Below are 25,150 nucleotides of genomic sequence, written 5' to 3'. Positions count from 1 at the left end.
CATTTCCAAATGTTGACTTATTTGTAGATTTTACTTTGCTGAACATTATTGCTGTTTACAGTTTATCTCTATCTATTATAATATTCAAGATAATAACCAAAAACTGCAAAATTTCATTAAAATTACCACTTCAGGGACAGCAACCCAACAACGGGTTGTCCGATTCATCTGAAAATTTCTGGGCAGATAGAACTTGACCTGGTTAACAATTTTACCCCATGTCAGATTTGCTCTAAATGCTTTGGTTTTGGAGTTATAAGCCAAAAACTGCATTTCAGCCCTTTCTTCTATTTTTAGCCATTGGGGCCATCTTGGTTGGTTGGCCATTTTACCGGACACATTTTTTATACAATATACCCCAATGATGTTTGTGGCCGAGTTTGGTTTAATTTGGCCCAGTAGTTTCAGTCTAGAGAAGATTTTTGTAAAAGATAACTACGATTTACAAAAATGGTTAAAAATTGACAATAAAGGGCAAAAACACCTAAATAGTTCGGCCGATTGGTGCAGATTAATAGCAGAATTGCTCACTTGATGGGGAAAGCATGAAACTTTGCATAGAACATGTTCTTGGATTAATTTGCACTTCTCATAAGTGCAAATTGGAACCACACTTTTTTTTTGTCGTAGAATCATCAAATTTGGCAATAATGTACATCTGGGGATAAATAACACAATACAAAAATAAATTTGGTATGGCTCGCCCGGTTCGGCAACTGGAGCGAAAACAGTGACAAAATCCTGTAGGATATTTTTTTCTCCCATAGGATTTTTAAAAATCCTACAGGATTTTGAGAAATCCTATAGGATAAAGTCATAATCCCGTAGGATATTTTAAATATCCTATGGAATATATAAATCCTATCGGATTTATTTATCCTATAGGAAAATTTATCTCCTATGGGATAAAATTAATATCCTATGGGATTTAAAATCCTGTAGGATTTCACAAAAAAGTGTTAAATCCGATAGGATTTTTTTTATCCTATAGGATTATCATGAAATACTTTTTGTCAGAAACTAATGTCCCTTAGGATATTTTTTTCTCCTAAGGGATTTATTTTGTCCTGTGGGATGTTTTTTCTCCCATAGGATATTTTTTTCTCCTACTGGATTTTTTTCTCTCCCTTAGGATAAATTTTGTCCTGTAGGATATTTTGTTTTCCCTTAGGATTAACTTTGTCCTATAGGATTATTTTTTCTCCCATAGGATTAAATTTTGATATGTTTTGTCATCTAAGATGGATTCGTCAGTTTTGTTGGTATTTTACAAACGTTAACAATTGTTGCTACATAGATATTGATAACTACGTAGCTGCTACGATATTGAACTCAACCTTTGTATTTAGCCTAGCTGCTAAATAGATATTGATACCAGGGTTGGGTTCAATATCGTAGCGGCTACGTAGCTGCTATCAATATTTAGGTTACAACTAGTCTATAGCTACACATTCAATAGTCAAAATCTACGTAGCACTTCGTAGCTGCTATGATATTGAACTCGACCCATCTACGTAGCCGCTACGATATTGAACACGACCTTGGGTTGTGTTCAATATCTTATCGGCTATATAGGGCTATGTAGATTTATGACTATTAAACGGGTGGCTAGCCTACCTGCTACATAGATATTAATAGCAGCTAAGCTAGATACTCGTTCAATAGTCATAAATACGTCGCACTAAGTAGCTGCTACGATATTGAACGCAACCCTGAAAAGGGTCGTTATAGTTTCCATAATTATTGAAACGGATACATGGAAATATTACTTTATAGGATTCTGCAAATCTTGCCTTCGTATATGGTTTTCATGATATTAATTTTTAATGGGTCTGATTAATAAATGTTGTTTGTTTTACGTCCTGTGGCAAATATTTCATGTATGTTCATAACGAGAACACATTAATTATACATACAATAGGTAGGCTTTTCATAGCAAATATAAAAGGTCGACTGAGAGAATGGACATGGAACTTGGAATGGAACTGCCTCAATTAATTGTGCAAGAGTACCAAATGCGCAGAAGTCTTCTGTGCATGAAATCTATGCTTAAAAACATTTAAAATTGCTGTTCCTCCGCTAAGCAAGTGGAATTAATAATTTAATTACACCTCTCCTCCATTACATGATATATCTGTAAAAAAGACTGGTATGCTCGAGTGGCTAAATGATGTCTTAATGCGGAGTGTTACCTTGTGAACTAGCGCATTACAAATCTTTCTCGACACTATCAGTCTAGAACAGGGTTCATATTTAGTATAACATTTGGAACTTGAATTTGTCTCTGGGCAGGTATGGATATAAGGCATATTCAACGTTCATTATGTATCTACTAAATCGTTAATAAATAGAGAAGTATTTTCCTTGTACTGATTTTTATTTCATGTACTTGGTTTGATTTCCACGAATTGATATTATAAAAATGGTATGGTTAAACTTTTCACAAAATATGTATGTGCCTTTTGTGATATTTTTAATGGCAGGTAATATGAAATTAGCTCCTTACTTCATTTATACATGGAACTTTTTTTTTTTTTGGCTTGATAAGGTGTATAGAGATCTCTCTATAAAAAAAAATGACTGTAAAAAAAACTTTCAATATCTTGATTGTCTGTGTTGTTGGGTTGTTGTCTCATCAATATTTACTCTTATTCCCTTTTTTCGAACCCAAAGGACAGACTTGAGCACAGAAATATTGTCCACTCTTGACTTCATCAGCTCGGCTTTCGACTTAACCTTGCTGAAAAAGTAAAGCCCCCCTCCCCCCCTATTCCTACCAACGTGAAAATTAGTTAACAGGCTAAAATGGCCACTACGATGCTTTATGCTGTTGCTTTTTAATCACTGCCTAATGCAGATATAATTCCCGGTTTTGGACAGAATAAAAAGTAGATGTGGTTCGATTGTGAAAGAGACAACTTCAAACAAATGCTTTCCACCAAGGTTCACATGAAGCTGATGAACGCAAATTTATATAAAAAAAGAAGATGTGGTATGATTGCCAAAGAGACGAATGACATAAATTAACAACTATACATGTAGTTCACCTTACGGCTTTCCACAATGAGCAAAGCTTTTGTATCTAATTTTATGTAATATGATTAATGTATTGCCTTGTGTCGTTTCTTTTGTTTACTAGTATATTGAATGTCTCTGGTGGTATGAATCTTACTTCATAAAATTTAAAATTATACCCTTTTTCAATAATAGGCTACCGCAATAAAGATATAAGCTTAATAAAATAATTATTTCAGATTTCCACTCTTTCAGGAAATGTCATACGGGACAAGGATGAGTTTTAACGGCGAAATTTTTTTTTTTAAACAAATGTGCATGTGTATTATAAAGCTGTTTTGTGATGTTCTATTCTATCAGGAGTTTCAGAAAAGGGGGAATAGAAACAATTATGCCAAAAAACAGTTTAACTTGCGAAGCTTTCTTTGGTATTCAATGTTACAAAAATAGTTATTCTTTTGTAGATTTAGAACTTGGAACACAATTAAAAAAATGTCTATTGAAATTGGTAGATGGCAAAATAGTTAAAGAGAACGTTTTATTTATTATATATATACTTTAATATGTAAAATTAGGTGAAATTGAGGACGAGTTTCATTATAAAGTTGAAACAAAACGAAAAGTGTATTTAACGCTTCTCAAATATTGAATTGATTTTATCAAAACCAAAAGTATAAGATCAAAAATTAAATTTTCTATCAAGATTCTTTATTTCTTATAAAACCAAGTTAATGGTACAAGGACAGATATTTTTACATATAATAACATACAGATTTTGCGCATGACAAGTTTGCACAAAACGAGCAACAAGAATTAGAGATTGGGGATCAACTTGGAGAACATACATCCATTTTGATAATTCTAATTAATTTACACACATTTTTCAATACACGAATATTTTTTGAAATAAATAAAGTGCCGGATGCATATCTTTAACTTGCCTTGGGTATACTTTTTATGTCCCTATTCGTACAGGAAGTCCTGTGTTGTTATTTAGACGTACCGATCCACAATATCTGACACACATTTACAAAACAGGTCATTTGTAATAAAGCTGGAAAAATTTCATAGTTTTAGAATTAAGCAGAGCATCGCAATTGCGTTAATATCTAATTTCCTACCAAAAGATATTGGTTTTTGTTTTCAATTCTTACTCAAATTTAGATATAGAGTTGACACTGCAATGTTTTGTATCAGGTTTATTCCACTCATTTTGCATTTGCCTGTGTTCTATCCGTTTAAAAACCTTGCGGCGAGGCATGGTTTCTGACATCAGAAAAATAAATGAAGTATAGAGCCACTGGACGTTAGGCAACCAAGTATTAAACCTCAACTTTCCGTGAAGTGTGTACACTTAAATTAAAAAGAAAGGATAAACATTTCCAAAAACTGAAAATATTTGAGAAGACACTATTACCTTAGAAGTAAAAAAAATTACCAGACAGAATAAACACGGCAGAAACAAACAAACGAAAAAAAAACTAGAGAAAAATTTGAAATACCATATACATGTTAAAATCGATATATACAAGCGGATTATAAACGGGGCAGGGTTGAGCGAACATGAATTTCTACTAATTACACTAAAGGTGTCAATCAACTGATTGAAGCACGTGTCGAGAAAATATTTGATAACTTTCTAACTAAAAATGCGGTACGTCTAAACACTGCTAAGGACTCCTTAGTGCACTAAGGACTATACAATGCCACTAAGGACTAGAAGGACTACTGTTATACGTGTTATTTTTGCATATTCTGTTAAAGATTGATATTTAATGCATAAATTTCAAATTTTATAGAAAAATAATCATAAATAAAAAAGATATTCAACATTTTCTAGGCACGTGCCCATTTTTCTTTGATATACCGAAAATCAATGAACCGATTGACACGTGCCAAATAATATAACAACTGATTAAACAATCATATATTCTTTAATTTAAGAAATTGACAATTGTATCGAAAAGATTAATACTTGATTATCAAAATAAAATGTGTTGTTCTTATCTAAAAGTTAAAATGATTAAAAGGACAAATTATTTTGCATTTGTTTCATTTATTTCCCGACATAGTTATTTGCCATAGGTTTTAATGTTGATGCGCGCCAACTAATAAGTAAGAGTGTGGTCAGCTTGGTAAAATGTTTATGTAAGAGACATGAAGACAAAATGAATATATATATTTATAATTTTTTTGTTTTTATTTTAATTCCGACAAAGATGCGTTACGAGTGGCTTCACTAAAACATGAGTAAATTCCGAAAAAAAACTATAAATCATGATTTTTATTTGTCCACTTTCTATTACTGCTTTTTATGTACTAGTACGAAAAACGATTGAATTGATAAAAAATCATGTGGCGTCCTTGTGATTTATCAAAAACACTAGTTTTCAACCAGTTTGATATCAGTTTACAAAGGCGGTACTTATTAATTTGAAATTGTTTGACAATAGTCTTTTTTCTTCTTCTAAAAGTAAAAGAAGTTTAAAATAATCATCTAACGAATTTTAGTCAGATTAGGTTTTATTTTTAATATATGAAAGAGAAATGTTTTTCAAAATGTTCCACAATGTTTAGTATATTATTTACGAATAATTTCCTGCATTTGTTAATTTAAAGTTAAAGATATAATGTTGAGAGTGCTTTGTAAAAATTACTCACTGTTGAAGGCCGTATGGGTAACTTAAAGTTATTAATTTCTGTGTCATTTTGTCTCTTGTGAATAGTTGTCTCATCACCAACCCTACCACATCATTTTTTATAATTGGTTGCAAAAATTTATTATCGTATTGAACTCGTTTTTGTCCAGAAATATATTGCTCAAACGTGTTCTTCATATGATAATAAAATTTAAAAATGAACCATAGCATACGCACAAAAACATGATTTCTGTCTAAATCCGTCTGTTTTCTTGTAGCTTGCATTAAATAAGTTTGGTTACATGTAGTAAATATTTTTTTATCAGATGGATTTTTTTTGTCCCCAAATACATTGTTCAAACGTCTTCATATGTAAATTAAAAAAAGGATAAAATTTTGAAAAAGTACCATAGCAAACGCACAAGGGTGGTTGCATGTAGTAAAAAGTTTATTATCTTATTGATTACGTGTTGTCCAGTAATACATTGCTTAATATGGTACTTATATATAATAATATAAGTACTGTTTATACAAACTGACATTCCAGCTTACACTTAATAATTAATGTGATAATAAAGATGCTGACATTATTGATACTTTTAATTAACATACACAGACCACTTGGTACATCTTGAGGTTAAATCCCTGGCATTTGACACTTTGAAGTTACAACTGGAATCTCACTAGGAGGCACACTCTAATCTTTTCTTAATCAGATACATGTCATAAACAATCACAGTTGGTGAAGAAATGCAGATTATGATACCAGATCTTATAGAAAATAATTACACAACAATTAGTACATTATCTAAAGGTCAGTGAGGCCAGACTCCTCCCATTGTTGATTGATGTACCCTATCTGTGTGTGAAGCCATATGCATGGTCTTTGTATAATCACTTTCTTGGTTCATAGCAGGCTTGACTAGTTGATATAGTTTTACAGTGCTATTATTTAATTTATTATTCAATTTAAACAACTACTTATAACTTGGATTACTTTATTCACTCGTGACATAATGTCTGGCAGAGGAAAAGGTGTTCGCACAAGAAGGAATAGAGTTACTCCATATGCAAATTCAGCTATTTCTGATAGACAATGGGATTTAAACAATCCATCCAACTGGACTTCACAAAAATTTCGAGAAGAATTGGACAAAAAAGGCATAAAAACTCCAAGTTCTTTACCCAAATCGGTATTAAAACAACTATATATCGAAAATTCTAACACAAGTGGGATTACTACACCACAAATTCAACAAAACAGGACTATTTCTGACAATGATACATCCAATCTGTTGAGTACAGAACCTGAAGTAGCTGTAACAGACAGTGGGACCAATGTACAACCCTTAGCCTCTTTGGACATAAACAATATTCCTGTTCCCAATACTTCCTTGGCAGAACAGGACACAATGAGTGTAAACCATCAAGTAACAAGCAACAATACAGGTGGAATTACCAATGACATTCCAATGCAGAACTCTAATTTCAACAGTATGGCTACAATGTCTACCATGCTGGCACATTGTTTCAGTGGCTTTCAACAAAGTTTGAATCATTTTAACCAGAATTTAAACAAAGGGACCAATACTGACAGCAGTGGATTCAACCTTCAGCAATGGTATAAAGCTCAAAGTTCTACAACTAATCACATGGATCAAGTTCCGAATATTCCCATATTTCAAACAGGATTACAACAGGATTTGATTTATCCGTCTCCAACCGTACAGCAGTTAGATGCCCGAGACTCATCTTCTCAACATGGATTTCAAGGAGTGCGCTCAGATTCTTTTTCAAATGTGGATATCATTTCTCCTATTCTTCAAAAACAGATCATTGAGGGTAAGGATATTAACTTGGCATCTCTGTTAATACCAAAATATGAATGCCCCCAAACAAATAATATTTTGGCTAATGGTATAGAATTAAATGTTTCAGGAAAGCCTGATCCACGTTTGAACAGAAAGTTGTCTTTGCAGGAATTTATTAGGGCTTTTGGAAAATTTAAAAGGGTTATGACAACTGTTTTCCCAGATAGGCGTGCCGAATTGGACGCATATCAAGACGACATCATTGATATATGCAACTTTTTTGGAGATAAATTTTATGATTACCATAAAATGTTCTCTGCAAAAGCTGCAACTTTGTTAAGAGAAAAGTTTGTTAAAATTGATTGGAGTAAAAGGGATCGTGATATTTTAAATTTGGTTACAGCTGGGGCTAGCATAAACATTTGTAAAATCTGTAATATGGCAGATCATACCACAGCTTTCTGTTCACTACAAACTTCTGGGAATTACCAGTCACATTTTAACAAAAATTCAAGGCAGTTTGAAGCTTCCATTGATTCAGGTCCTTCATCGGATAAGTTAGACAAAAATGGCAGAACACGTGTATATTTCAAGGGGGAAGAGGTTTGCAACAATTTCAATACTGCCAGGGGGTGCACAAGGATAAACTGTTCCTATAGGCATGTCTGTTCTAAGTGTAACCTATCTAACCACTCCCTACCAAATTGCAGAGTCTCAAACAAAGGTGGAGAACAGAATTCACTTGCGAAACCCCTTTTACCTATTTCATCTCAGAATAGTGGGAAACATTTTAAAAAATGACTAGTATTAGAGGACTTTCCAAAGGAAGCTACTTCCCCTATTAATGTGGATAAGCTCGAAATTGAACTATTAAGTTATCCTGAAAAATCGTTTGTAAAATATTTATGCAATGGTCTACGAAAGGGTTTTGATACTATGATATCAGAAGTAAATTTACCTACTAAAGAATGCAGAAATAGTTTTTCAGCAAGGTCACAACCAGAAATTACAAGTGCCTTAATATCAGTTGAGGTAGAGAGAGGATACATGTATGGGCCTTTTAACAACCTCCCCTTTCAGAATTATAGGGTTAGTCCCATAGGGATAGCAGAGGGGAAATACTCAAACAAAAAACGCTTAATATTAGATTTATCCTCCCCTCACAATGATGATGAACATTCAAGCATAAATGATTTGATTGATAAAAATAATTGTTCAATGTCCTATGTCAAGATAGATGATGCCATTGATATAATTTTGCGTCTAGGAAGGAACTCCTGGCTTTGTAAATTCGATATATCAGACGCATTCAAAATTTGTCCTATCTTTCCAAGCCAGTGGCCATTTTTCTGTATAAAATGGTGTGAGATGTATTATTTTTTTGTTAGATTAACCTTTGGTTGTCGTTCCAGCCCAAAAATTTTTGATCATGTGTCCCAAGCTATTTGCCACATAGCAAAACAAAATTACAAAATTCTAAACATATTACATTTGCTTGATGACTTTTTGACCATTGATTCACCATCAGCAGATGGAGAAAGAACAATGGCAATTATGATGATGATTTTTAAAAAGCTTAACATACCAGTAGCTAGCCACAAAACTATAGGTCCTGTCAAATGTTTAGAGTATCTGGGTATTATACTGGACACTGAAAAAATGGAAGCTCGACTACCAACTAATAAAGTTGAACGTATTTGTGAGTTCATCTCAAAAATTTATAGGAAAAGAAAATGCACTAAAAGGGAACTTTTACAGCTTTTAGGTCATCTAAATTTTGCTTCAAGGGTGATTCTTCCTGGTCGAACCTTTGTTTCATATCTTATTAATCTGTCCTGTACCGTCAATGATCTGCACCATTATGTTCACCTAACTAAGGAGTGCCGAACAGATTTATACTTTTGGTTGCGTTTTCTTAGCAATTGGAATGGAGTAAATATGTTTTACAATAAAGATTACATTTCAAGCTTCGACATGGAACTCTTTACAGATGCATCATCAACTAAAGGCTTCGGCGGTTATCATCAAGGAGAATGGTTTTCTTCTTCATGGTCAGGAAATTTGGAATTACCAGATGAGAAAAAATATTCAATGGCTTTCCTGGAACTGTATCCTATTGTAGTGGCAGCTATTCTATGGGGTTCCAAGTGGTCTAAAAAACGTATTCTTTTCTGGTGTGATAATGAGGCAACAGTTGCAATAGTGAAAAAAGGTCGCTCTAAATGCTTACAGATCATGAGTTTAATGCGACAATTAACATGGTGTGCCTGTAAATATAACTTTCATTTCAGTGCAAAACATGTACCAGGATATGAAAATGAAATAAGTGACGCTTTGTCTCGATTTCAGATGGACCGTTTCCGCAGGCTGGCTCCAAATGCAGCACTTCAACCTCATCAGTGCCCACCCAGTTCAGAAGTAATGTGGTCCTGAACAAAATAGTTCATCAACTTTGGGATATTGCTATTGCAAGCAAAACAAGAAGTGCATATGAAACTGGATTTAAACATTTTGAGAGATTTATGTTGCTGAACAATTTTAAATTTAATTATCTACCACCTATTTCAGAAGACATTTTGATTTATTTTACTGCATATTGTTTTCATTTTTTGAAACTACAGTATTCTACCATAAAATTGTATTTATGTGGAATAAGATACAAATATTTAAAAAATAATTGTAAGGATCCCTTAGAATCTGACAACAACACACCCTTAGATAGACTCTCCTACATTTTGAACTCTGTCAAAAAACTTCAAAAACCAAATAACAAGAAAAGATTACCTATCACTTTCGAAATTTTAGAGAAAATTATATTTCGTCTAAGGCAAGGTGTGTTTACCCCTTTTATTGATTTAATGCTAGAAGCAGTATGTACTGTAGGTTTTTATGGCTTTATGAGATGTGGAGAATTTACTGTCTTGAAAGCCAACCAATTTGACCCATCTGTTAATTTATGTATTGGAGATATTATTTTGCATAAAGATATGATAATTTTGAAATTGAAACAGTCTAAAACAGACCCTTTCAGGAAAGGTGTAGATATTCAACTCCATAAAGTAAAAAATCAAATTTGTCCTTTTAAAATCTTAGTCAAATATTTACAAGTTAGAGAGAGTCTTAAACAAGGTCTCCCATCTGATCCACTTTTTATCTCACAAAATGCTTTGGCATTAGAAAGGAATTATTTCATTAATTGTATAAAACAAGTACTTAGTATATGTGGCTTCAATCCTGATCACTATAATGGTCATAGCCTACGCATAGGAGCTGCCACTACTGCAGGTAAAGCACATATTGAAGACCATTTGGTCAAAACACTAGGACGCTGGTCCTCTGATAGTTACTGCAGGTATATAAGAGTGTCATCTACTTCAATTAAATATGCACAAGAATTGTTAGGAAAATATTAACATGAACATAATAATGTCTTTAGAATGCAGATCTACACATTCATGTACATAGATTTTTCCATTGTTATTTTTTATATATATATTTTTTTTCTTTTTTTTTTCTTTCTCATGACTTTATTGAAGGTGAAAAAATCTTAATCCTAAATCCTTGGGGGCACTCAGCTGTTTCCATCTGAGTTTTTGGACCTTGATGGAATTTTATCACTGGTTATTTCTAAAATTTCATTCATCCCCAAGCATTTCGGGGAAAAATTTTATCAAATTTATTCCAGCGCCAGTTTGATAGACCCCTGCTACTTCACAAGTACATGGGCTATCCCCATGCAGACCTTGCACACACCGGCTGCAGATGAGACGCCTAGTCTCATCACCTAAGTGGAGAACCCTCGCTTCACATTCCCCGGCTGGCGTATTGTCGGGCAGGCAGGTTCTTCCTCACACTGGAGGTTGCAAGCTGACTTGCTCAGGCAGGAACTCAAAATTGTTCTATATGCTGAGTGTTTCCCTAAGGCCAAAACCAGATTGATTAATTGTTTTTTATAATAAAATTATTATTCATTCTAATATATCTTTCTGCTTTAAGCCAGTATGATTTGCTAAGACCATGTTTTGGTTTACACACAGATATCCCTTATGTTACATTTGGTATTGTTTTTCGGAGCTGGTATTTGCTCAATTACAAGGATGAGATCTGGACTTTAATTGAGATTTGTTCTATTATGAGAGTTTTACTTTGAGTAAGTGTAGAGTCAAGACTTGCTCATTAATACAAACAGAAGAAAACATTTTACCTCAAAAGTTACACCTGTTAAAATATAAGTTGATGTGATCATTAAACATTTCATCTTATCAATGGAAGGCTTGCTTATTGATGCCTTGATCTTGGGAAAGGTAAATAAATTTGTGTCTCTAAAAATTTGGTAAGCCTGCCACTGGTGACCTGAAATGTTTTGATCACTGACACTGGAGCAAAGACGAGAAGTATTGGCAACCACTCACTCCAACAACTATACAAATTATACAACATCATACTAAAAGTACAGAAACAATATTTCACTTTATGAGACTCAATGAATATAAAACATTACACTTAGAAAAACAAATAGGAGACTACAGAAAAGAATAACAATAGGTGACAACAGATTACAAACTTGGCTTGTTTGTATAAATATGGTACTTATATATAATAATATAAGTACTGTTTATACAAACTGACATTCCAGCTTACACTTAATAATTAATGTGATAATAAAGATGCTGACATTATTGATACTTTTAATTACATACACAGACCACTTGGTACATCTTGAGGTTAAATCCCTGGCATTTGACACTTTGAAGTTACAACTGGAATCTCACTAGGAGGCACACTCTAATCTTTTCTTAATCAGATACATGTCATAAACAATCACAGTTGGTGAAGAAATGCAGATTATGATACCAGATCTTATAGAAAATAATTACACAACAATTAGTACATTATCTAAAGGTCAGTGAGGCCAGACTCCTCCCATTGTTGATTGATGTACCCTATCTGTGTGTGAAGCCATATGCATGGTCTTTGTATAATCACTTTCTTGGTTCATAGCAGGCTTGACTAGTTGATATAGTTTTACAGTGCTATTATTTAATTTACCACCCGCCATCCACCTACCTAACACCTTCAATAATGTTTCATGACAAGGGAAACATCTCAGTTTTTACTAGTGATATATATTTTATTTTTAATTTCAATTCCTTGATGGAATTTTATCACTGGTTATTTCTAAAATTTCATTCATCCCCAAGCATTTCGGGGAAAAATTTTATCAAATTTATTCCAGCGCCAGTTTGATAGACCCCTGCTACTTCACAAGTACATGGGCTATCCCCATGCAGACCTTGCACACACCGGCTGCAGATGAGACGCCTAGTCTCATCACCTAAGTGGAGAACCCTCGCTTCACATTCCCCGGCTGGCGTATTGTCGGGCAGGCAGGTTCTTCCTCACACTGGAGGTTGCAAGCTGACTTGCTCAGGCAGGAACTCAAAATTGTTCTATATGCTGAGTGTTTCCCTAAGGCCAAAACCAGATTGATTAATTGTTTTTTATAATAAAATTATTATTCATTCTAATATATCTTTCTGCTTTAAGCCAGTATGATTTGCTAAGACCATGTTTTGGTTTACACACAGATATCCCTTATGTTACATTTGGTATTGTTTTTCGGAGCTGGTATTTGCTCAATTACAAGGATGAGATCTGGACTTTAATTGAGATTTGTTCTATTATGAGAGTTTTACTTTGAGTAAGTGTAGAGTCAAGACTTGCTCATTAATACAAACAGAAGAAAACATTTTACCTCAAAAGTTACACCTGTTAAAATATAAGTTGATGTGATCATTAAACATTTCATCTTATCAATGGAAGGCTTGCTTATTGATGCCTTGATCTTGGGAAAGGTAAATAAATTTGTGTCTCTAAAAATTTGGTAAGCCTGCCACTGGTGACCTGAAATGTTTTGATCACTGACACTGGAGCAAAGACGAGAAGTATTGGCAACCACTCACTCCAACAACTATACAAATTATACAACATCATACTAAAAGTACAGAAACAATATTTCACTTTATGAGACTCAATGAATATAAAACATTACACTTAGAAAAACAAATAGGAGACTACAGAAAAGAATAACAATAGGTGACAACAGATTACAAACTTGGCTTGTTTGTATAAAATTGTTATATATGCCACTGGACGAACATTAATTGTGAATATTTTGATGGGAAACTAGTGAGTATCAAAGTTCCAAATTAATTTCGGGATTTATTTTCTTTCTCGGTATTCAATAACAGAAAAAAAGAATAAATTGCCTGTCCACTAAATATGGGTATTCTTGTTAAACATCGTTAAAACGATGTGTGTCTAAGGTGAACGCCACAAGAAATGTGTAATACTAGTACGAGAGTATAGCATGTAAACATTCCTTCTTAATGATATGGTTGTTTTGGAAATCTTTTCATACAACTCATGTCGGCGCTAACATGTCCTTTAGTAGTTATTTTTTTCTCCCAAAAATCCAACTTCACGTTTGCATTTTCGTGCATTACTTTTCCGAAATTAGTAGCGGCGTTTTTACGTTTCCGCAAATTGGTATTACCAGAGACATATAATATTATATGTCTCTGGTATTACTTTTCCAGAGAAAAAAAAATGACGATTCCGGGAAAAAAAAAAATTACATTTCCGCAAATAAATATCTTACTTTTCCGGAAAAAAAATTAATTAAGGTTTACCTGTTGATTGAAATAATAAAAAATATATATTTATTAAGTTAAAGGTCATCATAACAAAGTCTACAGTAGTACATATACATTCACCGTTTACTAGTTTTGTATTTTGTTCAAGAAGGAATTCCATCTTTTCCTTTTCATATTTCTGAACGTTTTTTTTTAAGTTAGAGTTATCATCTTTATGCAAAATTGAATGATTTCGTAAACTAGTAGTATTACGTTTTCTGTGTCTCTTAGATTTTTTTAAGAATACATTCTCGCATGCTTAAACACGATAAAGAAAGCGCGTCAACTGTTTGACTCGTGAAAATATTTTTCAACTTTTTAAAGCTTCATCTGTGTGATCGAAATTGTCGAAAGATTCTGATGAAAATTTTAATAAAAAGTGATGCAAGTACAAGGGACCAGACAATATGATATAATTGGCACTATTAGGAATGAATTATAGAAGTAAACTATTTCAAAATAAATAATTCAATATTTTATATTAATAATTAATAAGAATTACAAAATTAATATTTTATCGACACGTGCCACGTTCAATATTGATTACAATCTGTGTAATCGATTGAAATTCATGATCATTCAATCATGGACCGTTTATCACGCACGTGTGTACAAACAGTTTTCATTCTGTCAAAGTTAATATGTTCACGTGATGTTTGAAAAAGTTCATATCGGAAGTCTGTATATAAACGGGACAGACCATTAAAACATGTATTTTGTTTTCCACACAGTTCGAACTAAAAAAATTACAAAGTCTATCATTAAATGGTATCTGCGGTATGGAATATCGTTCCGTCTTAACGGCTAGCGAAATTATGATTTCGCAGATAAAAATATGAAGATGTTAAATAAAAATATTTAAACCTTTCTCACAGACTTTTTCCCAACGTGTACAATTGGATTACATTTTTGTGACTTTCGTCCTACTAATAAAAACATGTGCGACTTTTCCATCAGCATACATGTAAATCATGTGATTCGTAGAAATACTGCAAAGGACCTCCTTAGTTCACTAAGAACAAAAATGTGCACTAAGGACCTGATGGAATGATACTATCACAACGGATATGGCATCTAGAAAAAGACTTTGTAAAAAATCATAAATCAAATTTTATAATTATATGTCATTTTAAGGGTGCGTCGATCTAACACTGCTAAGGAGTCCTTAGTGCACTAAGGACTTATAACATGCCACTAAGGACTAGATGGGGTGCTGTTACATGCAATTTCTTTTCATATTATGGTAGAGAATGATATTTAATGCATAAATTTCAATTTTTGTAGAAAAATAATCATAGATGAATAAGATATTCAACATTATTTAGACACGTGCCCGTATTTCTTTGATGTGCCGAAAGTCAATGAACCGTTTGACACGTGTCATATTACATAATTGATTACACGGGAATCATAGTATTTGTTGTGTTTAATGGACAACATTGGTAAAAAAAGAATTGTTGTTGAAATACTATTAATGTGTTTTTTTCAGAATGAAGAAGTATTTTTTCTCAAGTGTATTGAAGGTTTTTTAATTTGATGTTCATATATTAATAAATGACAGAATACAGGCGACGACGAACATGCGTTCGAACAGGTATAGAGCCGAAACACATTATTTTGTTTCTTGTGGTGCACTTTTCAAAATTTATTTTCTTATATGGAGACGTTTATACAAACAAGCCAAGTTTGTAATCTGTTGTCTCCTATTGTTATTCTATTCTGTAGTCTCCTATTTGTTTTTCTAAGTGTAATGTTTTATATTCATTGAGTCTCATAAAGTGAAATATTGTTTCTGTACTTTTAGTATGATGTTGTATAATTTGTATAGTTGTTGGAGTGAGTGGTTGCCAATACTTCTCGTCTTTGCTCCAGTGTCAGTGATCAAAACATTTCAGGTCACCAGTGGCAGGCTTACCAAATTTTTAGAGACACAAATTTATTTACCTTTCCCAAGATCAAGGCATCAATAAGCAAGCCTTCCATTGATAAGATGAAATGTTTAATGATCACATCAACTTATATTTTAACAGGTGTAACTTTTGAGGTAAAAATTTTTCTTCTGTTTGTATTAATGAGCAAGTCTTGACTCTACACTTACTCAAAGTAAAACTCTCATAATAGAACAAATCTCAATTAAAGTCCAGATCTCATCCTTGTAATTGAGCAAATACCAGCTCCGAAAAACAATACCAAATGTAACATAAGGGATATCTGTGTGTAAACCAAAACATGGTCTTAGCAAATCATACTGGCTTAAAGCAGAAAGATATATTAGAATGAATAATAATTTTATTATAAAAAACAATTAATCAATCTGGTTTTGGCCTTAGGGAAACACTCAGCATATAGAACAATTTTGAGTTCCTGCCTGAGCAAGTCAGCTTGCAACCTCCAGTGTGAGGAAGAACCTGCCTGCCCGACAATACGCCAGCCGGGGAATGTGAAGCGAGGGTTCTCCACTTAGGTGATGAGACTAGGCGTCTCATCTGCAGCCGGTGTGTGCAAGGTCTGCATGGGGATAGCCCATGTACTTGTGAAGTAGCAGGGGTCTATCAAACTGGCGCTGGAATAAATTTGATAAAATTTTTCCCCGAAATGCTTGGGGATGAATGAAATTTTAGAAATAACCAGTGATAAAATTCCATCAAGGAATTGAAATTAAAAATAAAATATATATCACTAGTAAAAACTGAGATGTTTCCCTTGTCATGAAACATTATTGAAGGTGTTAGGTAGGTGGATGGCGGGTGGTAAATTAAATAATAGCACTGTAAAACTATATCAACTAGTCAAGCCTGCTATGAACCAAGAAAGTGATTATACAAAGACCATGCATATGGCTTCACACACAGATAGGGTACATCAATCAACAATGGGAGGAGTCTGGCCTCACTGACCTTTAGATAATGTACTAATTGTTGTGTAATTATTTTCTATAAGATCTGGTATCATAATCTGCATTTCTTCACCAACTGTGATTGTTTATGACATGTATCTGATTAAGAAAAGATTAGAGTGTGCCTCCTAGTGAGATTCCAGTTGTAACTTCAAAGTGTCAAATGCCAGGGATTTAACCTCAAGATGTACCAAGTGGTCTGTGTATGTTAATTAAAAGTATCAATAATGTCAGCATCTTTATTATCACATTAATTATTAAGTGTAAGCTGGAATGTCAGTTTGTATAAACAGTACTTATATTATTATATATAAGTACCATATTTATACAAACAAGCCAAGTTTGTAATCTGTTGTCTCCTATTGTTATTCTATTCTGTAGTCTCCTATTTGTTTTTCTAAGTGTAATGTTTTATATTCATTGAGTCTCATAAAGTGAAATATTGTTTCTGTACTTTTAGTATGATGTTGTATAATTTGTATAGTTGTTGGAGTGAGTGGTTGCCAATACTTCTCGTCTTTGCTCCAGTGTCAGTGATCAAAACATTTCAGGTCACCAGTGGCAGGCTTACCAAATTTTTAGAGACACAAATTTATTTACCTTTCCCAAGATCAAGGCATCAATAAGCAAGCCTTCCATTGATAAGATGAAATGTTTAATGATCACATCAACTTATATTTTAACAGGTGTAACTTTTGAGGTAAAAATTTTTCTTCTGTTTGTATTAATGAGCAAGTCTTGACTCTACACTTACTCAAAGTAAAACTCTCATAATAGAACAAATCTCAATTAAAGTCCAGATCTCATCCTTGTAATTGAGCAAATACCAGCTCCGAAAAACAATACCAAATGTAACATAAGGGATATCTGTGTGTAAACCAAAACATGGTCTTAGCAAATCATACTGGCTTAAAGCAGAAAGATATATTAGAATGAATAATAATTTTATTATAAAAAACAATTAATCAATCTGGTTTTGGCCTTAGGGAAACACTCAGCATATAGAACAATTTTGAGTTCCTGCCTGAGCAAGTCAGCTTGCAACCTCCAGTGTGAGGAAGAACCTGCCTGCCCGACAATACGCCAGCCGGGGAATGTGAAGCGAGGGTTCTCCACTTAGGTGATGAGACTAGGCGTCTCATCTGCAGCCGGTGTGTGCAAGGTCTGCATGGGGATAGCCCATGTACTTGTGAAGTAGCAGGGGTCTATCAAACTGGCGCTGGAATAAATTTGATAAAATTTTTCCCCGAAATGCTTGGGGATGAATGAAATTTTAGAAATAACCAGTGATAAAATTCCATCAAGGTCCAAAAACTCAGATGGAAACAGCTGAGTGCCCCCAAGGATTTAGGATTAAGATTTTTTCACCTTCAATAAAGTCATGAGAAAGAAAAAAAAAAGAAAAAAAATATATATATAAAAAATAACAATGGAAAAATCTATGTACATGAATGTGTAGATCTGCATTCTAAAGACATTATTATGTTCATGTTAATATTTTCCTAACAATTCTTGTGCATATTTAATTGAAGTAGATGACACTCTTATATACCTGCAGTAACTATCAGAGGACCAGCGTCCTAGTGTTTTGACCAAATGGTCTTCAATATGTGCTTTACCTGCAGTAGTGGCAGCTCCTATGCGTAGGCTATGACCATTATAGTGATCAGGATTGAAGCCACATATACTAAGTACTTGTTTTATACAATTAATGAAATAATTCCTTTCTAATGCCAAAGCATTTTGTGAGATAAAAAGTGGATCAGATGGGAGACCTTGTTTAAGACTCTCTCTAACTTGTAAATATTTGACTAAGATTTTAAAAGGACAAATTTGATTTTTTACTTTATGGAGTTGAATATCTACACCTTTCCTGAAAGGGTCTGTTTTAGACTGTTTCAATTTCAAAATTATCATATCTTTATGCAAAATAATATCTCCAATACATAAATTAACAGATGGGTCAAATTGGTTGGCTTTCAAGACAGTAAATTCTCCACATCTCATAAAGCCATAAAAACCTACAGTACATACTGCTTCTAGCATTAAATCAATAAAAGGGGTAAACACACCTTGCCTTAGACGAAATATAATTTTCTCTAAAATTTCGAAAGTGATAGGTAATCTTTTCTTGTTATTTGGTTTTTGAAGTTTTTTGACAGAGTTCAAAATGTAGGAGAGTCTATCTAAGGGTGTGTTGTTGTCAGATTCTAAGGGATCCTTACAATTATTTTTTAAATATTTGTATCTTATTCCACATAAATACAATTTTATGGTAGAATACTGTAGTTTCAAAAAATGAAAACAATATGCAGTAAAATAAATCAAAATGTCTTCTGAAATAGGTGGTAGATAATTAAATTTAAAATTGTTCAGCAACATAAATCTCTCAAAATGTTTAAATCCAGTTTCATATGCACTTCTTGTTTTGCTTGCAATAGCAATATCCCAAAGTTGATGAACTATTTTGTTCAGGACCACATTACTTCTGAACTGGGTGGGCACTGATGAGGTTGAAGTGCTGCATTTGGAGCCAGCCTGCGGAAACGGTCCATCTGAAATCGAGACAAAGCGTCACTTATTTCATTTTCATATCCTGGTACATGTTTTGCACTGAAATGAAAGTTATATTTACAGGCACACCATGTTAATTGTCGCATTAAACTCATGATCTGTAAGCATTTAGAGCGACCTTTTTTCACTATTGCAACTGTTGCCTCATTATCACACCAGAAAAGAATACGTTTTTTAGACCACTTGGAACCCCATAGAATAGCTGCCACTACAATAGGATACAGTTCCAGGAAAGCCATTGAATATTTTTTCTCATCTGGTAATTCCAAATTTCCTGACCATGAAGAAGAAAACCATTCTCCTTGATGATAACCACCGAAGCCTTTAGTTGATGATGCATCTGTAAAGAGTTCCATGTCGAAGCTTGAAATGTAATCTTTATTGTAAAACATATTTACTCCATTCCAATTGCTAAGAAAACGCAACCAAAAGTATAAATCTGTTCGGCACTCCTTAGTTAGGTGAACATAATGGTGCAGATCATTGACGGTACAGGACAGATTAATAAGATATGAAACAAAGGTTCGACCAGGAAGAATCACCCTTGAAGCAAAATTTAGATGACCTAAAAGCTGTAAAAGTTCCCTTTTAGTGCATTTTCTCTTCCTATAAATTTTTGAGATGAACTCACAAATACGTTCAACTTTATTAGTTGGTAGTCGAGCTTCCATTTTTTCAGTGTCCAGTATAATACCCAGATACTCTAAACATTTGACAGGACCTATAGTTTTGTGGCTAGCTACTGGTATGTTAAGCTTTTTAAAAATCATCATCATAATTGCCATTGTTCTTTCTCCATCTGCTGATGGTGAATCAATGGTCAAAAAGTCATCAAGCAAATGTAATATGTTTAGAATTTTGTAATTTTGTTTTGCTATGTGGCAAATAGCTTGGGACACATGATCAAAAATTTTTGGGCTGGAACGACAACCAAAGGTTAATCTAACAAAAAAATAATACATCTCACACCATTTTATACAGAAAAATGGCCACTGGCTTGGAAAGATAGGACAAATTTTGAATGCGTCTGATATATCGAATTTACAAAGCCAGGAGTTCCTTCCTAGACGCAAAATTATATCAATGGCATCATCTATCTTGACATAGGACATTGAACAATTATTTTTATCAATCAAATCATTTATGCTTGAATGTTCATCTTCATTGTGAGGGGAGGATAAATCTAATATTAAGCGTTTTTTGTTTGAGTATTTCCCCTCTGCTATCCCTATGGGACTAACCCTATAATTCTGAAAGGGGAGGTTGTTAAAAGGCCCATACATGTATCCTCTCTCTACCTCAACTGATATTAAGGCACTTGTAATTTCTGGTTGTGACCTTGCTGAAAAACTATTTCTGCATTCTTTAGTAGGTAAATTTACTTCTGATATCATAGTATCAAAACCCTTTCGTAGACCATTGCATAAATATTTTACAAACGATTTTTCAGGATAACTTAATAGTTCAATTTCGAGCTTATCCACATTAATAGGGGAAGTAGCTTCCTTTGGAAAGTCCTCTAATACTAGTCATTTTTTAAAATGTTTCCCACTATTCTGAGATGAAATAGGTAAAAGGGGTTTCGCAAGTGAATTCTGTTCTCCACCTTTGTTTGAGACTCTGCAATTTGGTAGGGAGTGGTTAGATAGGTTACACTTAGAACAGACATGCCTATAGGAACAGTTTATCCTTGTGCACCCCCTGGCAGTGTTGAAATTGTTGCAAACCTCTTCCCCCTTGAAATATACACGTGTCCTGCCATTTTTGTCTAACTTATCCGATGAAGGACCTGAATCAATGGAAGCTTCAAACTGCCTTGAATTTTTGTTAAAATGTGACTGGTAATTCCCAGAAGTTTGTAGTGAACAGAAAGCTGTGGTATGATCTGCCATATTACAGATTTTACAAATGTTTATGCTAGCCCCAGCTGTAACCAAATTTAAAATATCACGATCCCTTTTACTCCAATCAATTTTTACAAACTTTTCTCTTAACAAAGTTGCAGCTTTTGCAGAGAACATTTTATGGTAATCATAAAATTTATCTCCAAAAAAGTTGCATATATCAATGATGTCGTCTTGATATGCGTCCAATTCGGCACGCCTATCTGGGAAAACAGTTGTCATAACCCTTTTAAATTTTCCAAAAGCCCTAATAAATTCCTGCAAAGACAACTTTCTGTTCAAACGTGGATCAGGCTTTCCTGAAACATTTAATTCTATACCATTAGCCAAAATATTATTTGTTTGGGGGCATTCATATTTTGGTATTAACAGAGATGCCAAGTTAATATCCTTACCCTCAATGATCTGTTTTTGAAGAATAGGAGAAATGATATCCACATTTGAAAAAGAATCTGAGCGCACTCCTTGAAATCCATGTTGAGAAGATGAGTCTCGGGCATCTAACTGCTGTACGGTTGGAGACGGATAAATCAAATCCTGTTGTAATCCTGTTTGAAATATGGGAATATTCGGAACTTGATCCATGTGATTAGTTGTAGAACTTTGAGCTTTATACCATTGCTGAAGGTTGAATCCACTGCTGTCAGTATTGGTCCCTTTGTTTAAATTCTGGTTAAAATGATTCAAACTTTGTTGAAAGCCACTGAAACAATGTGCCAGCATGGTAGACATTGTAGCCATACTGTTGAAATTAGAGTTCTGCATTGGAATGTCATTGGTAATTCCACCTGTATTGTTGCTTGTTACTTGATGGTTTACACTCATTGTGTCCTGTTCTGCCAAGGAAGTATTGGGAACAGGAATATTGTTTATGTCCAAAGAGGCTAAGGGTTGTACATTGGTCCCACTGTCTGTTACAGCTACTTCAGGTTCTGTACTCAACAGATTGGATGTATCATTGTCAGAAATAGTCCTGTTTTGTTGAATTTGTGGTGTAGTAATCCCACTTGTGTTAGAATTTTCGATATATAGTTGTTTTAATACCGATTTGGGTAAAGAACTTGGAGTTTTTATGCCTTTTTTGTCCAATTCTTCTCGAAATTTTTGTGAAGTCCAGTTGGATGGATTGTTTAAATCCCATTGTCTATCAGAAATAGCTGAATTTGCATATGGAGTAACTCTATTCCTTCTTGTGCGAACACCTTTTCCTCTGCCAGACATTATGTCACGAGTGAATAAAGTAATCCAAGTTATAAGTAGTTGTTTAAATTGAATAATAAATTAAATAATAGCACTGTAAAACTATATCAACTAGTCAAGCCTGCTATGAACCAAGAAAGTGATTATACAAAGACCATGCATATGGCTTCACACACAGATAGGGTACATCAATCAACAATGGGAGGAGTCTGGCCTCACTGACCTTTAGATAATGTACTAATTGTTGTGTAATTATTTTCTATAAGATCTGGTATCATAATCTGCATTTCTTCACCAACTGTGATTGTTTATGACATGTATCTGATTAAGAAAAGATTAGAGTGTGCCTCCTAGTGAGATTCCAGTTGTAACTTCAAAGTGTCAAATGCCAGGGATTTAACCTCAAGATGTACCAAGTGGTCTGTGTATGTAATTAAAAGTATCAATAATGTCAGCATCTTTATTATCACATTAATTATTAAGTGTAAGCTGGAATGTCAGTTTGTATAAACAGTACTTATATTATTATATATAAGTACCATACTTATTTCTATATGCAATCAACAATGAGCAGAACCCTAACCTTATACATGTAGTCATCTATAAAACCCCGAAATAACAAATGTAAAAACAATTCAAACGAGAAAACTAACGGCCTGATTTATGTACAAAATGTGAAAATTTCTTGATAACCTGAATTTTCTTAATTATTTGCCTACAATATATAAGTCACTGTTTAAGAAAAATAAAAGATAAAATTCTTGGACTATTATATTAACGTTAGTACAAATGTATAATAGTCCCAGAATTAAAGTGTTGATAAAATAAGAGCCTCACATTTGAAAGTTTTAAAACATTTCGAAGATAAAAAAAATATATATACAAAACAGACTTTTTCGTTCATATTGTAACAGGAATAAGGCAGTTAGTTTTCTCGACTGAATTGTTTTACATTGTCATTTCGGGGCCTTGTATAACAGACTATGCGGTATGGACTTTGCTCATTGTTGAAGGCCGTACAGTGACCTATAGTTGTTTATTGTTGTGTCAATTTGGTCTCTTGTGTTCAGTGGTCTCATTGGCAATCATACCACATCTTTATTATATATTTAAATCATTTTACAAGTCATAAAACTGTTATTTTATTGTGTGTTACTGTTGCAGACAATTCTTTTCAAATATTAAAAACTATTTTAATTCTATGGAATTTTGCATTTGCACCCGCTTGAAAAAAATAAAACCATATAAAGAAGCAACATCGAAATTCTCTGTTCTTTAAGCGGCATTTTCACATGAGTAAAATATAAGGTCAACATTTGAAACTTTCCGTGGAACAACATCAAAATCGTTGTTTTATAAGGAACGTCGTGTAACGCTAAGTGGCACCAATACCGTGCATAACGTCAATATAAATCTGTGATTTTACTATGTCCACAATTTCAATGAACCAAAGCAAGTTAAACATTGTCCTGTATCCTGGGAACATGTTCCTGCTGTATCTAAATCAAATTGGTTCTCTTCTTCTTCTTCGTCTTCTTCTTTTGGTATACAATAGTCGATCGACATTCGATGATTACATACTGTTGGCATACGTGGACTAGTCTATTTACAAAACTTTTACCCCAATTTATTCAAAATATATGTTTTTTTCTTATGTTTAATGTATACATGTATATATTTTAAATTGCGCTATAGTTCCGTAACTTTCTACCCAGTCGTATAAACGAATCGTCGACAAGTGCGTACATTTTTTTAAATCAATATTTCTGGTATGTTCCAATCTGTCCTTCACTATTGACATCGAGTATATATTACATTTTCCAAAATTCAACCTTGGAAAAAATATTTAAATAGATTGTAATTTCATCAAATCTTATTTTTTCGGTATTATTTATATTTTTATGAATTATATTCTTTACACCAGAAATGTTATTTATAAACAAGCGTATGAGTTTAGTTATGACAAGTAAGACAGAGTTGTATATTATACATCTGATAGTTCAAAATGGAAAGTTATAAGTTATCGGCCGTGTACACTGAATATTACCTGCAGAAGTGAAACGATGCATGAACTTGCAAGTCCGACAGGAAATCGCTTGAATACCTGGACGTGTCACCTCACACCCCTTACAATACCTTTGGAAGTAATACCTTTAGGCATGCTGGTGATCAGATGAGGGAAGATCAGAATTTTTTTGAAATAAGTTTATTACTTTAAAGAATTATGAACAAATTAGATTTTCGAAAACAATTTTCACGGAACACTTATTCATGATTTTAACTTTGACTTTTTACTTAATTCCAATATTAACAGTTTAAAAACAACAGACCATGGTAATTTAAAAAAATGCAAAAAAAATCCGTATAAAGTTAGTTAGTCGGATAAAACAACAGTACGATTGACAAGATATCGACA

General features: G+C 33.4%; 3 protein-coding genes across 5 annotated transcripts in view; 1 reads left to right on the top strand and 2 right to left on the bottom strand.

Moving 5' to 3' along the window:
• The window catches only part of LOC134701793 (uncharacterized), a 75,784-nt gene that overhangs the window by 9,477 nt on the left and 41,157 nt on the right, over positions 1-25,150 (bottom strand). The gene's annotated exons all lie outside the window — the stretch shown is intronic.
• Positions 6,152-11,628, top strand: LOC134701808 (uncharacterized). Of its 2 annotated transcripts, none has more exons than XM_063562928.1 (2): positions 6,152-7,496; positions 9,815-11,628. In XM_063562928.1, exons 1-2 carry the CDS (start codon positions 6,671-6,673, stop codon positions 10,876-10,878), a joined length of 1,890 nt encoding a protein of 629 aa, XP_063418998.1. In that variant the 5' UTR covers positions 6,152-6,670; the 3' UTR covers positions 10,879-11,628. The 2 variants fall into 2 exon arrangements, with proteins under 2 accessions (XP_063418998.1, XP_063418999.1); XM_063562929.1 differs by having other exon boundaries at positions 9,757-9,949.
• On the bottom strand, positions 15,888-23,145 carry LOC134701804 (uncharacterized). Of its 2 annotated transcripts, none has more exons than XM_063562924.1 (2): positions 21,930-23,145; positions 15,888-19,611 (listed from the first exon to the last, which is right to left on the bottom strand). In XM_063562924.1, exons 1-2 carry the CDS (start codon positions 22,753-22,755, stop codon positions 18,548-18,550), a joined length of 1,890 nt encoding a protein of 629 aa, XP_063418994.1. In that variant the 5' UTR covers positions 22,756-23,145; the 3' UTR covers positions 15,888-18,547. The 2 variants fall into 2 exon arrangements, with proteins under 2 accessions (XP_063418994.1, XP_063418995.1); XM_063562925.1 differs by having other exon boundaries at positions 19,480-19,669.

The sequence above is a fragment of the Mytilus trossulus genome, unplaced genomic scaffold (genome assembly GCF_036588685.1).
Source record: "Mytilus trossulus isolate FHL-02 unplaced genomic scaffold, PNRI_Mtr1.1.1.hap1 h1tg000343l___fragment_1__unscaffolded, whole genome shotgun sequence".
Classification (NCBI taxonomy): domain Eukaryota; kingdom Metazoa; phylum Mollusca; class Bivalvia; order Mytilida; family Mytilidae; genus Mytilus; species Mytilus trossulus.
This window is presented reverse-complemented; position numbering and strand designations above follow the sequence as displayed.

Bases quoted from the DNA above. Each gene is read 5' to 3' on its own strand.
- LOC134701808 (XM_063562928.1), top strand. From the start codon at position 6,671: ATGTCTGGCAGAGGAAAAGGTGTTCGCACAAGAAGGAATAGAGTTACT. The intron at 7,497-9,814 runs GTAAGGATATTA...TCTCGATTTCAG, and splicing joins TCAAAAACAGATCATTGAGG to ATGGACCGTTTCCGCAGGCT.
- LOC134701804 (XM_063562924.1), bottom strand. From the start codon at position 22,755: ATGTCTGGCAGAGGAAAAGGTGTTCGCACAAGAAGGAATAGAGTTACT. The intron at 19,612-21,929 runs GTAAGGATATTA...TCTCGATTTCAG, and splicing joins TCAAAAACAGATCATTGAGG to ATGGACCGTTTCCGCAGGCT.